The sequence below is a fragment of the Meles meles genome, chromosome 21 (assembly GCF_922984935.1).
Source record: "Meles meles chromosome 21, mMelMel3.1 paternal haplotype, whole genome shotgun sequence".
NCBI lineage: Eukaryota > Metazoa > Chordata > Mammalia > Carnivora > Mustelidae > Meles > Meles meles.
The window spans coordinates 25,397,594-25,409,695 of NC_060086.1; the positions used below are offsets into that span (position 1 = coordinate 25,397,594).

At 44.1% G+C, this 12,102-nt stretch overlaps 1 protein-coding gene across 4 annotated transcripts in view; it reads right to left on the reverse strand.

Annotated features, from left to right (window-relative positions):
• The window catches only part of USP31 (ubiquitin specific peptidase 31), a 63,124-nt gene extending 51,224 nt beyond the window's left edge, over positions 1-11,900 (reverse strand). For all 4 annotated transcript variants that reach the window (XM_045993509.1, XM_045993508.1, XM_045993507.1 and 1 more), the window contains exon 1: positions 11,123-11,900. In XM_045993509.1, coding sequence (XP_045849465.1) covers positions 11,123-11,758 — 636 coding nt within the window. In that variant the 5' untranslated portion in view covers positions 11,759-11,900. The remainder of the gene's footprint in view (positions 1-11,122) is intronic.
• Positions 11,901-12,102: the final 202 nt, after the last annotated feature.

Below are 12,102 nucleotides of genomic sequence, written 5' to 3' on the forward strand. Positions count from 1 at the left end.
CTGTCACTAGTACCTATTTCCCATGAGCTACTGCTTTTAAAGGCGTTTGACTTCCCTTTAGCATTTCTAGTTTATTCTAACTCTCATGGAATAAAGGTTCTAAAATGAGGGAGATTTACCAAGTTGTCACTAAACTATTAAAAAGGAACTCTTATTTTAGGATAAGATTAAAGAATGTTCTAAGTTAATGTATCTTTATAATTACTGGGAGCACCTCTGGTCAGGAAAAGTTCTTTATTATTCTCCAGCTATAGAGAGCTCTGGACCTCAAATAAAAGGATGAATCTCCTTCCTTAGAGTTTAAATACAAGCCTTTCTCACCTCCCTCATTGCTCAAAGCAAAGCAGATAGAGAAGTTAGGTCCCTGTCCATTCATTCACTCATAAACATGCATACAAAGAACAGGACCAGTTATTATGGGAAATTTAGAGATTCACAGAATTAAAAGTCTGCAGAAATGTCTTGGTTTCTTCATCTGTAAGACAGAAATAATTCATGTATTTACTTTACACTGTTATAAGAAATAAATAAAATAATCCACTATGTAGGCCATGTGGTAAGCACTCATATGTCAGCTATGGGAAAAAGCAAGATGGAGAAAATTCCATACAATGTACTACTATTTATCTAAATAAGAGAAAATATGAATACATACACAATACACACACACATATAAAGCAAGAGAAAACTAATTTGCTTGTATTAAAACAACGAAAGAATAAATCATAAAATCTAGAGAGAAAGTAGGTGTCAGGATCAAAGACAAACTAAACTTCCTTGAATAGATCTTACATTGTACATCTGACTTCCACCATGTATTTTATTTTTTACATAATTATGAAACAAAATTAAATTTTAAAAAGCAGTCACTCTGGTCGCCTCAAATGGCTCAGTCATTAAGCACCTGCCTTCAGCTCAGGTCATGATCTCAGGGTCCTGGAATCAAGCCCCACATCGGGCTCCCTACTCAACAGGAAGCCTGCTTCTCCCTCTCCCACTCCCCCTGCTTGTGTTCCCTCTCTCGCTGTCTCTCCCTCTGTCAAGTAAATAAATAAAATCTTTTTAAAAAATTATTCTGAAAACCAAAAATTAAGGGGAAAAAACCCTCAAGCATTTATGTTACCTTTCTTCTCCAAATTTACTTTAGGGTAACCAAATAACTCATGAGGGCAAGAGCCTCTACAGAAGTATTCCAACTAATGAGACGTTAAAGTTATAACACCATTTTCGATCCTTAATGAACTAATGGATCATGGAATAATCATCAATGTCTACTAACATAGTAAGACACACAACCAGACATTAATAGGCTTCCTGATTAAAGTTTACAACACTACCAAAAATAGAATGGGAAATAAAAAACAAAACACCTCAACCCTAAAACTCACTAAGCCTTCAAATCTATCATTTTACAGGAAATATGGGAACAGAACATTTTTTTTAAACTTTATGTACTTATTTGACAGGGATCAAGAGAGAGCCCAAATAGGCAGAGCGGCAGGCAGAGGGAGAGGGAGAAGCCGGCTTCCTGCTGAGCAGGGAGCCTGACATGCTGGGATCATGACCTGAGCCAAAGGCAGCAGCTTAACTGACTGAGCCACCCAGGCACCCTGGGAACATAACTTTTTTTAAATTGAAACTACAGGAATACAACAGGCAAAATCAGACTCTGGAAAGCACTATAGCAATGCTCTTCAAAATGTGATCCACGGACCGGTGCCCGTCTGTGAAGTTTTTGTCTCCAGCCCATGACCAGGTAAATACAGAAATTGAGAGCAGGCATTTAGAAACATTTAGAGCAAATTAACAATAGTTTTATGTCTACTGAGTCTAAATTTTAACGGGGCTGGTTTTATGTATGCTTTTTACTTCATTTTTCTGGAAAAGCTTATTAAATGCCAAACTAAGAAATTTATACTGTATATTGTATATAAAAGAAACAGTAAAAGCAATTTTTAAGAAGAGAAATAATGTAATCACTGGTAAACTTTAAGACTGACATGGCAGCAATAAAAACTGCTCATTGGAAGAGACAGAGTTTAGAAATGGGGAAGGGTACTTGAAGGCCACAGACTTAAAATGACTGTCTTCATTTTCACCACCTGTTATTTACTGAATAGTTACTAAGTTTCTATAGTAAACCTTTAATTATATCTTTTTACTTAATCCTCCTAAAAATCACGTAAGGCTCTCCTACTTACTAGCACTGAACTCAATATCCTAATTTCAAAAATGGAATAATAATGCCTCTTTCAGAGGCACTGCAGTGAAAATTTAATGAAAAAAATTAAATGAATGTACAGTTGACCCTTGAACAATGCGTCAGTTAGGGGCACTGACCTCCATGCAGTCGAAAATCTGTGTGTAACTTTGGACTCCCCAAAACTTAACAACTAATAGTGACAGCCACAAGTGATCGCTTATTGCAAAATACAATTTATTGGACAGATGAACTGCTCACCCAAACATGATTTGCATCACTTGGCATTATAAGTGGATGTTGACATCACTCGAGCTTGCCGCACGAGCAACACAAGGTGGCCATGAAAATACCACAGTAGCACAGTATAAACTACAGTGAATTTTATACAGTTATGATTTAATACTGCATCTCCATGCTTGTTTACATTTGACTATAAATCATGCCATGTACAGTCTGTGTGAGCTTAAGTTTGATAAATTTTAATTTTTTATAATAGGTTTGTATATATTTTATGGTAGTAGATATTAACAGACTAGTATCTACATATATTTCATACATTCATGACATACCTAACTTCCACTTAAGTTTTTTTATATTTCTAGGCACACAGTTCATTCGCAAGTTTCTCTTAACTGCCACAAACCTCCAAAAAAAATTCATATATATATATTTTTTAAATTTCACATATAAGTGGACATGCACAGTTCAAACAAGTGTTGTTCAAGAATCAAAGGGACTTTGTAAATGAACTGGTTCTGCACAAATAAATGGCATTTTATTATGATTATTGTTTCTTAAATCTCCTGAGAATCAGACAGCCCTGCCTTGCTTTTAAAGATTAGAATACTGGGGGCGCCTGGGTGGCTCAGTGGGTTAAGCCGCTGCCTTCAGCTCAGGTCATGATCTCAGGGTCCTGGGATTGAGTCCCACATCGGGCTCTCTGCTCAGCGGAGAGCCTGCTTCCCTTCCTCTCTCTCTGCCTGCCTCTCTTGTGATTTCTCTCTGTCAAATAAATAAATAAAATCATTAAAAAAAAAAAAAAAGATTAGAATACTGGGATGCCTGGGTGGCTCAGCTAGTTAAGCATCTACCTCTGATTCAGGTCACAAGCCCAGAGTCCTGGGATCACACCCCGCATCAGGCTCCTTGCTCAGCGAGAACTTGCTTCTCCCTCTGCCTGCCACTCGCTGTGCTTGTGCTCTCTGAAAAATAAAATCTTTTTCAAACAGTAAATAAATAAAGATTAGAATACCAAGGGCACTTGGCTGGCTCAGTTAGAAAAGCACGTGACTCTTGATCTCATGGTTGTTGAGTTTGAGCCCCATGTTGGGTATAAAGTTACTAATAAACAAACAAACAGACTTAGGAAGGAAGGAAAGAAGGAAGAAAGAGAGGAAGGAAGGAGGGAAGAAAGGTAAGAATACAAAGAATTAAAAGAATTTACTGAGCTGGTGATGCGATTACAAAGGTTCCTTACAGTAGAAGCAACAAAGGCATTTCCTGACCAGTCCCATGAAATCTTCTAACGGGTGAACTGTTTGTTTGTGGACACACTGTTTGCTACCATCCAAGCTCAACAACCGGAGGGAAGAAGCAACAGATGTTCAGTGACTGGCCAATTCCTCTAGGAACTGCCGCAGTCCATGGCATCAAACAATGATTTCCAAATGGAGAAAGATCACAGTCAGATGAAAGACAAGATATCTCGATGTGCTCAACTGCAAAAACGTTGTTTGTTAAACATAAAAGGTCATTTGAGGAACAGCCAACAAATGATTAATTAGCAGAGCAAACAAGAATATTTTTGAGGGAAAAAGCTGCAGAGGACAGAACTTTAAATCACTCAGCTTTCAATTATTTCTTTTCCACTATTATATATAAAAGGTTTTTTTGTGGAAACCATGAGGTCATTGTTTTGCAGAGTCTTTACTATAGGAAACAGCTGTGGAGAACTACACAAACAGTGAACACTGCCCTATTTAGTAGCCCCTCACTGTGACAAGTGTATAGAAGGGGAGAGGAAAAATCCATCAACCACACTCTAATAACAAAACAAAAGAGGCAGAGTCAAACTAAAAACTTTAGGCCACACAAAGGGAGACCAAAAAAAAGAACTAATTCAGGATAAGCATCTGTAAGTCAGGCCAAGCACCTGTATTATTACATCTGTATCGGGACTTAAGAGAGAATTATGAGAGCAGCTGCTTTCTACATGGGTCACCAAAAATCCAAACGATTCACTTTGCACAGTACCTGATATATGACAACATTTAACAAATACAACTAAAAAAAAAAAGGGTAGGGAGAGGGGTACTGTCAACATCCAGTGGGTAGAGGGCAGGGACGACCCTAAACGTGATGACATGTCAGGACAATCCCCAACAAAACAAACAAAACTGACCCTATGAAAGGAAACAATTTTAAGTTTAAAAAATGATGAACAAAGGCAGTCTTGTAGGAGGAAGCACATGTCCGGGGCAGGCACTAGCATGCACCACGGATGGGACGGAGAATCTTGCCCTCTATGGCTCTTGGCTGGGCAATCCGGCAACGTGTAGCCACATTTTAAATGCACCTTCCCTTTGACTCAGAAGTGCCACTTCTAAGACTCAATCTTTAGAAAAGGAGACTTGATACATGTTGAAGGATTGGCTATCATCATTAAAAACTTTATACAACCTAAACACCCTTCATTGGACTTCTATACAACTGTTAAAAAGAATGAGGTGGGCTTAGATGTATAAACAAAAAACCAAAGCAAGTCATGCTACCCATGGGGAACGGGGATGGGGAAAACAAGTTACAGAACTACAGGCGGAGCATGTGCCCTTTGATGTAAAAGATGTATACACATGTTTATATGTGCATTTAAGTGGTCTGAAAGGATTATTTTTAAGACAGACTTCCAAAAGTGCCTAAGTCTGAGAAGCAATGGCATATACATAAAGCTAGCTACAGCCAACCTTCTTTTCAGAGATTCAGCACCACAATCTTAGAGGAAAAAAACACGACACATTTCAACACACCCCCCACTTCTTTATGTTTTATGTTGAGAACTGTCATTTCAGAGGTTGCAAAGATAAGGCAACCATGCCTCAGCAATGCAGGGGTGACAAAGAGTGAAGTCAGAACTCTGGTTCTGGGCGCCTGGGTGGCTCAGCTGGTTAGGTATCTGCCTTCGACTGGGGTCATGGTCCCAGGGTCCTGGGATCAATCAAGTACCAATCAAGCTCCCTGCCTCTCTCTCTGCTCCCACCCCAGCTCGTGCTCATGTGTGCTCGCTCGCTCTGAAAAATAAGAAATAACAGTAATTAAAAAAAGAACTCTGGTTCTGTTCCCTCAGTCTCCAGCCAGCAGGTGAACCTTAGTTTCTTCATCCAGAAAAAGGTGAGGCCACTCACATCTTCCCCACATCTCCTTCTAAGTCTAAAATTTGATGACTCTGTTACCTCCTTTCTCTTTCAAAGATTTAGAGCTTCACTGAAACAAAAGTGACACCATTTGATGGACAAGGGAACTGACCAACCAGGAAGAGACATAATTTCTATTCTATACCCGGGCACAAAGCTAATTGCGACCTACACAATTTTTTTTTCTACTTTTCAAATGAATTCAGGGGGTCCCCTGAAGTCTGAGTACTCCCTGGGAACCACTGGAACATACCAATATCCTAAACATCTTCTCACCAACCAAGAAAACCCAGACCACAAGTCTGCAGCATAAAATCAGAGCCTACAACATGAGTTTATGAAAAATTTAGGTGTGAAAACGGAGCCAGTATAACCCTGACTGTTAGCTTGTCCGCCACTACTCATTTATACCTCCCTTCCCTTTGGAACCTGAGAACTCTCACTAATAAAGAAGCACCACTGAGCACCACAGTTCAAGGGGGAAAATATGGAGGAGAAATTTCTATTCACCAATTATTTTTTGTTTTACTGCAAATTTGGAAGGATTCCCCATAGTTCTTTTATCTGTAGATCACTTTGTTCTAGTTGTTCTTTGGGAGCACAGTTTGAAAACTGCTGCTCTAAAACGTTCTTTGTTACTTGAGATGACCATCCATCTTTTTACTGACTGCAAAAGGGCACTGAGCACTAGAAATCAGCATCTACACGAACCTGGAAGCGTGCACGCTAGTATCCTACTAGTGAAGAATATAAGCTCATTTCCTCTAAAAACAGCCTATTGCGTATTTGGATTTCAGAATGATTTCTCTCATTGTTTTTACTAAGACAGTGATCCAAGGACCTGCCAGTGAAGTCCAAGTTTTATCTTAGTGCTGCTGCAAACGTGAAACACAAAGAGGAGAAAAAGTAACAAGGTAACCTTCTAAAGTCTGGGTTAGTAAGAAAAACACCCTAAGGAGTCTCAAAACATTCCTCCAACAGAGAGTTTCTCAATCTTAGCCTTACTGACATTTTGGGCTAGATAACCCCTCACTGAGGGGAGTAGAGCCCATAGCACCCCCAACCCAGTTGTGTCAACCAAGTATGTCTCCAGACAGGCCAAATGTACCCAGGAATAAAGGGGTTGGGGAACCAGGCAAAACAGCCCTGATTGAAAACCCTGCTCAAAGAGGAGAAAAATACCTGCCTAAAAAGAGAAGTGACAGCTGGGGCGCCTGGGTGGCTCAGTGGTTTAAGTCTCTGCCTTCGGCTCAGGTCATGATCTCAGGGTCCTGGGATTGAGCCCCGCATCAGGCTCTCTGCTCAGTGGGGAGCCTGTTTCTCCCTCTCTTTCTGCCTGCCTCTCTGCCTACTTGTGACCTCTCTCTCTGTCAAATAAATAAATAAAATATTAAAAAAAAAAAAGAGAGAGAGAAGTGACAGCTAGAGAAATTTCTTAAATTTCTTAAAGCAAAGTTGGGCCAGTCAATCCATTTCATTCTGGGAAATTAAAGTCCTACCTTAACAACCATCTTGCTCGTCCAAAACCAAAAATCCGTTTACCTGGCAAGCTCCTAAATCTCACAAAAATCAATGTGGTTAGAAATCAAGGAAGAATTCCAATAGAAAAACTTACAAAGAAAATCATTAGTAACTTTAAGACAGTAAAAGCACACTCAAAGACATACTAAGTGCTTTTCCAAACCTCAAGGCAAACTTTCAAGAGGGCAAATTGGTTTTATCTTCTCTGCCAACTCCAATGAACTGGTAGCGGCTCACTGAAGCCCAGAACTGAGCAGGATTCTAAGGCTGAATGTGAGCTCAGGAAAAGAGTATCTACCACAAACAGGCAAGGGGCCGTGGTAACAGGTATGCCTCACATCCACCTTATAGGTGTTGAACTCAACTTTCTTTATGCTCAAAATAATGCCCATCAAATTTCGCTGTAATAAAATATTTTGGGGGGGAAAAGTAAATCCTCCACAGTGTCACCAGACTTACCTAATTCAGGGGCAAAAAGGATAAAAATGAAGAAGTCGGATCTATCACTCTCCTGCTTAAGAATCAGCCCTGGATTCTCAGCTTCTGCAGGATAATGTCCAAACCAACACAGCCTACAAAGCCATTCACACTCCACTTACAACACTCTTCTTCCAAACTTTCTGCACCCCCATTGTTCTCCATGGCATAACCAGTCACCAAATGTCTCACTGTTCCCCCCAAATCACAGGCCACCCCTCCTCTGCCTGGCGAATTTCTATTCATCACTGCACTGTGACCCTTTACTTGTCCCCTAGACCAACAGTGTTCCCTAGACGGGCAGCATCGGCACCACCTGGGAGCTGATAGAAATGCAGAATCTCAGACTCGACCCCAGCTCCACCAACTCCAAAACAGCTTGGTAACAAGACGCCCACGTGAATATGGGCACATGAAACTGTAAGAAGCGATGTCCTGGGGAACATACCAGGTCTCACTGGACTTGGATCTTCACAGGCAGGTACAGTGTCCCCCCAAAATCGAAGTGCCTCACACTTTGGCAGGCCGCCTCTGAGGCAAATCTCTCCTTTAGGAAGGGAAACACAAACATCCACCTTCCAGCCTCCATGGCAGCCAGAGGTGGCCAACGGACATGGTGGTAAGTCACTGAGATGTCAGCAGAAGCCTGCTGAGGGGGCACTTCCGGAAGAACTTTTATTTTCCCAGTGACTTCCTGCCTTGACAAATATTAAGGCTAAAGAGCCGAAGATGTAATAGGGACAAAACAGCAAAGGACAACAGAGCGGAAACACAGAAATGGTCTGAGTCCCTGTTAGGCCCTTTAAGCCATTGTACCAGATTAGAACATGAACCTCCAGACATACTGTGTAAGCCAATTCAACATCTTTATTGCTTAAGACATCTTCATTAGGGCTTCCTCTTTCTTGCTGCATGCATTCCTAACTGATGGAGTAAACCGTCAATAAATGGGAAGTGAGTGAATGAATGCAATGTGAAAGCTACTACAGGTTCAGAAGATTATATGTTTTAAAAATAGGAACTCGAAGAATCTGTCGAACTTTGCCAAAGCATGCTTATAAATCAGCCTCTGCACTTCTAGAATTATTGACCCATTTCTGTTCACAGCTTTTTAATGGATTTAAAAAAAAAAAAACTCTTAAAATGCAATGGAAATGTTCACATACAAAAATGCTGTAGAAATTGATTTTTACATTTTGGAAAGTGTAGAAAAACAAACTGAAAACACTGGTCTCTGACCTTGAAAAGTTTGCAACTGCTGTGGCTACTGATGGGCAGGCAACTGTAAGCAGGAAAAAAAATAAGAGAAGGAAAAAGACTTACAGTAGCTGGTTGGTTGCCATTCTCTCCTACTTTCTTATTTTGAGATCTCTGACATAGAACTCATTTTTTTTTTTCCAGTCCCTATCCCAGTTCAGTACTTTCACTCAAATTTCCAAGACCAAACAGCAATCATTTTTTCTTTTTGAGAAAAAGAGAACATTAATATAAGTAAAATGTCTTAAAAGGGGACAGGTAGGGGTGCCTATGTGGCTCAGTGGGTTAAGCCTCTGCCTTCGGCTCAGGTCATGATCTCGGGGTCCTGGGATCGAGCCCCGCATCGGGCTCTCTGCTCACTGGGAAGCCTGCCTCCCCCTTTCTCTCTGCCTGCTTGTGATCTCTGTCTGTCAAATAAATAAATGAACTCTAAAAAAGGGGGGGGGGCAGGTACCTCGGGCAGTACTATTCCTCAACAAGGTGGGTTCTCAACCAAGTGCTGAATCCTCAGATTATCATTTTGTGTTTTACTAAAATCATTTAACTTAAATAAATTTTAAAAACATACTTCACAGGCTCTATGGAAAACCAGTACCATTTGCCACAAATAGAAGACAAGTGTAAAAACAAACACGATGAAAACACAACCTTATTAAATCCTAGCTACTGGTACCTGCCAAGGCCTCTAAACTTAGATTGTTTGGTTAAAAAAAAGAAAACAGAAAGGTAGGGAGTGAGCATGAGGTGTTAAAGTCAGGCTACCACCAAGCTAAGACCTTTTCGTGGGCATAATCAGGACGAACAGAATGGAAAAGGAATTAACTTCCTCACCATGTGATTTCATTCTATTTAACACCATATTCGTGTCCTATCTAAAAGTATCCCTCATACAATTTCAAATCATCTTTTCTTTTTTCCCCAGAATAAGAGCCCATTTCCCTAGCGCAGCCTAAATGGTCCTACACAAATTGGCTCAGCCCGCCAAGAAGCTCTCGTCTAAGCTCTAAGGGCACCAGCAGACAGCAAACACTGACCCAAGGGCCGTTACCTAGTCCACTGCCTGTTTCTGTATGGCCTGTGAGCTAAGAACGGTTTGTAGAGCTAAATTTTTGTTTTTGTTTTTCTTTTTAAAGATTTTATTTATTTGCTAGAGACAGGGAGAGAGGGAAAACAAGCAGGGGAAGCGTGAGAGGGAGAAGCAGGCTTCCTGCCAAGCGGGGAGCCCAATGCGGGGCTCGATCCCAGGACCCTGGGATCACAACCAGAGCCGAAGGCAGATGTTAATGACTGAGCCACCCAGGCGCTCCAAATATTTGTAATCAATTTGATGACAGGGAAAACTAATTTTGAACTCCAATTAAGCTAAATGTTATTCCTTCCCAAAAAAGAATCCCATTTCTATCATTAGACCTGTATTACAAAGTACTGTAGTCATATTTTTATTTTAGTCAATGAGAAATTTGTGGAAATTTGTTTTCTCTTGTTATATAGGTACCTACATAACAGCCTTGATTTTGCATCTTGACCATTTACTATATGCCCTTTACAGAAAGTTTGCAGATCCCAGAGCTACACTGTTAAAGCGCACCAGGTTCTTGTGCTTTCACACTTTCCTTACACCTGGGAAGCAATTCCCCCTGATTCCTCAAGGCTGGTTCTCCCTGGTTACTCAAGCCTCAGTTCAAATGTCACCGCTTCCAAGAGGTCACCCTAACCCTGCCCCCTCCCCATTTAAAGTAGCTTGCCCACACATCAATCACATCACTAGATTTTACTTTCTTGGAACCACTATCTGATATCACCTTCTTACCTTTCTGAAATCTTCAATAATAAGAATAAACGCGGCAAATACACATGGTACTTTGTACAACGGAAGTGATTGACATACCAGGTTGAACCTTTAAAAGTGCCAACCTGAAAGTCAAAAACGGTCAAAAGCCAGGCTCAACACTCGCATCCCCAAGAATGTAAGCTCCATGAAGACAGCCGGTCTTGTTCACGGCCAAGCGCATAGTAACCCCTTAATAAATACACGATGAATGAACAGGTGCGTCTCCCTTACAATCAGCGGCATAGGTCCCAGACTCCGGGTCCACACCCTTTTAGACCCGGGCGCTGGTCAGCCCGCCGCACCTCCAGGAAAGGAGGAATGCAAGTGCCAGTGCCCCAGGGACGCGGGACGTTCGGGAGCCAGTGCCCCAGGGACGCGGGGTGTAGGGCCCCCTCCTGGGGGCGGGGACGCGGCAGGGCTCACCTTGAAGTCGCGGCTGTGCTGCGGGGTGTACTCCAGAGTCCAGAGGGCCCGCACCAGGTGCGCCAGCTGCTCGGTGACCTCGCCCTGGCCCTGCGTGCCGCGGCCCACAGGCTGCTCGGGGTCAGGCGAGGGCTCGGGCCGCCCCGCCCGGTACTGGCCGAGCGCCAGGTACTCGGCGAAGAGCTCGGTGTTGCTGAGACACTGCAGCGTGGCGTTCATGAAGCACGTGTTGCCGTGGTTCCGGAGCCCCGCCACCCCGGGCACCGGCTCGGCGGCGGAGGCGGGCGGCGCGGGCGAGGCGGGCGGCGGCGGGCACGGCGGCGGCGTGGGCGCGGCGGCCGGCCCGGGCGGGAAGCAGCTGCGGAGGCCGCCGCGGTCCGGGGCGGCGCCCTCGGAGCTAAGGTGCGAGAGCGTGGACAGCGTCTTGAGGACGCGGCTCATGAAGCTGCCCACCGAGCGCGCCGAGGAGGGCGAGGCGGGCGCAGCCGGCCCGGGCCCGGCAGGGCCCCCCGCGCCGCCGCCGCCGCCGCCCGCGCGGCCGCTCCGGAACAGCCGCTTGCTGAAGGAGCGCTTCTCCTTCCCGCCCGCCGCCGCCGGTGGCGGCGGCCCGGGCCCGGGCGCCGTTACCTTGGACATGGCGGCGGCCGCCGACGCTCATCACCGAGCCCGCCCGCCCGGCCCGCAGCCCCGCCACGGCCGCCGCCGCATCCCGCCGCGCCGCGCCTCAGGGGGCCGGGGGCTCGACGCCCCACACACCACAGAGCACTGCCGAAAGAGCCAGCGAGCAAGCTGCTGCCGGCGGGGCGGGCGGGCGCGCGCGCGCGATCCGCCCAGCTGGGCCGCTCACGTGACCCGCCTCTCGGCACCGCCCAGCCGCGCTGAAGCCGTGGTGGCTGCCATGTTGACTGTGGGAATAAAGGTTCCCCTCCAGCCAGACCAGACGACTGGCGGCTCCGGGGCGGTCCGGCTTTGTGAAGTCC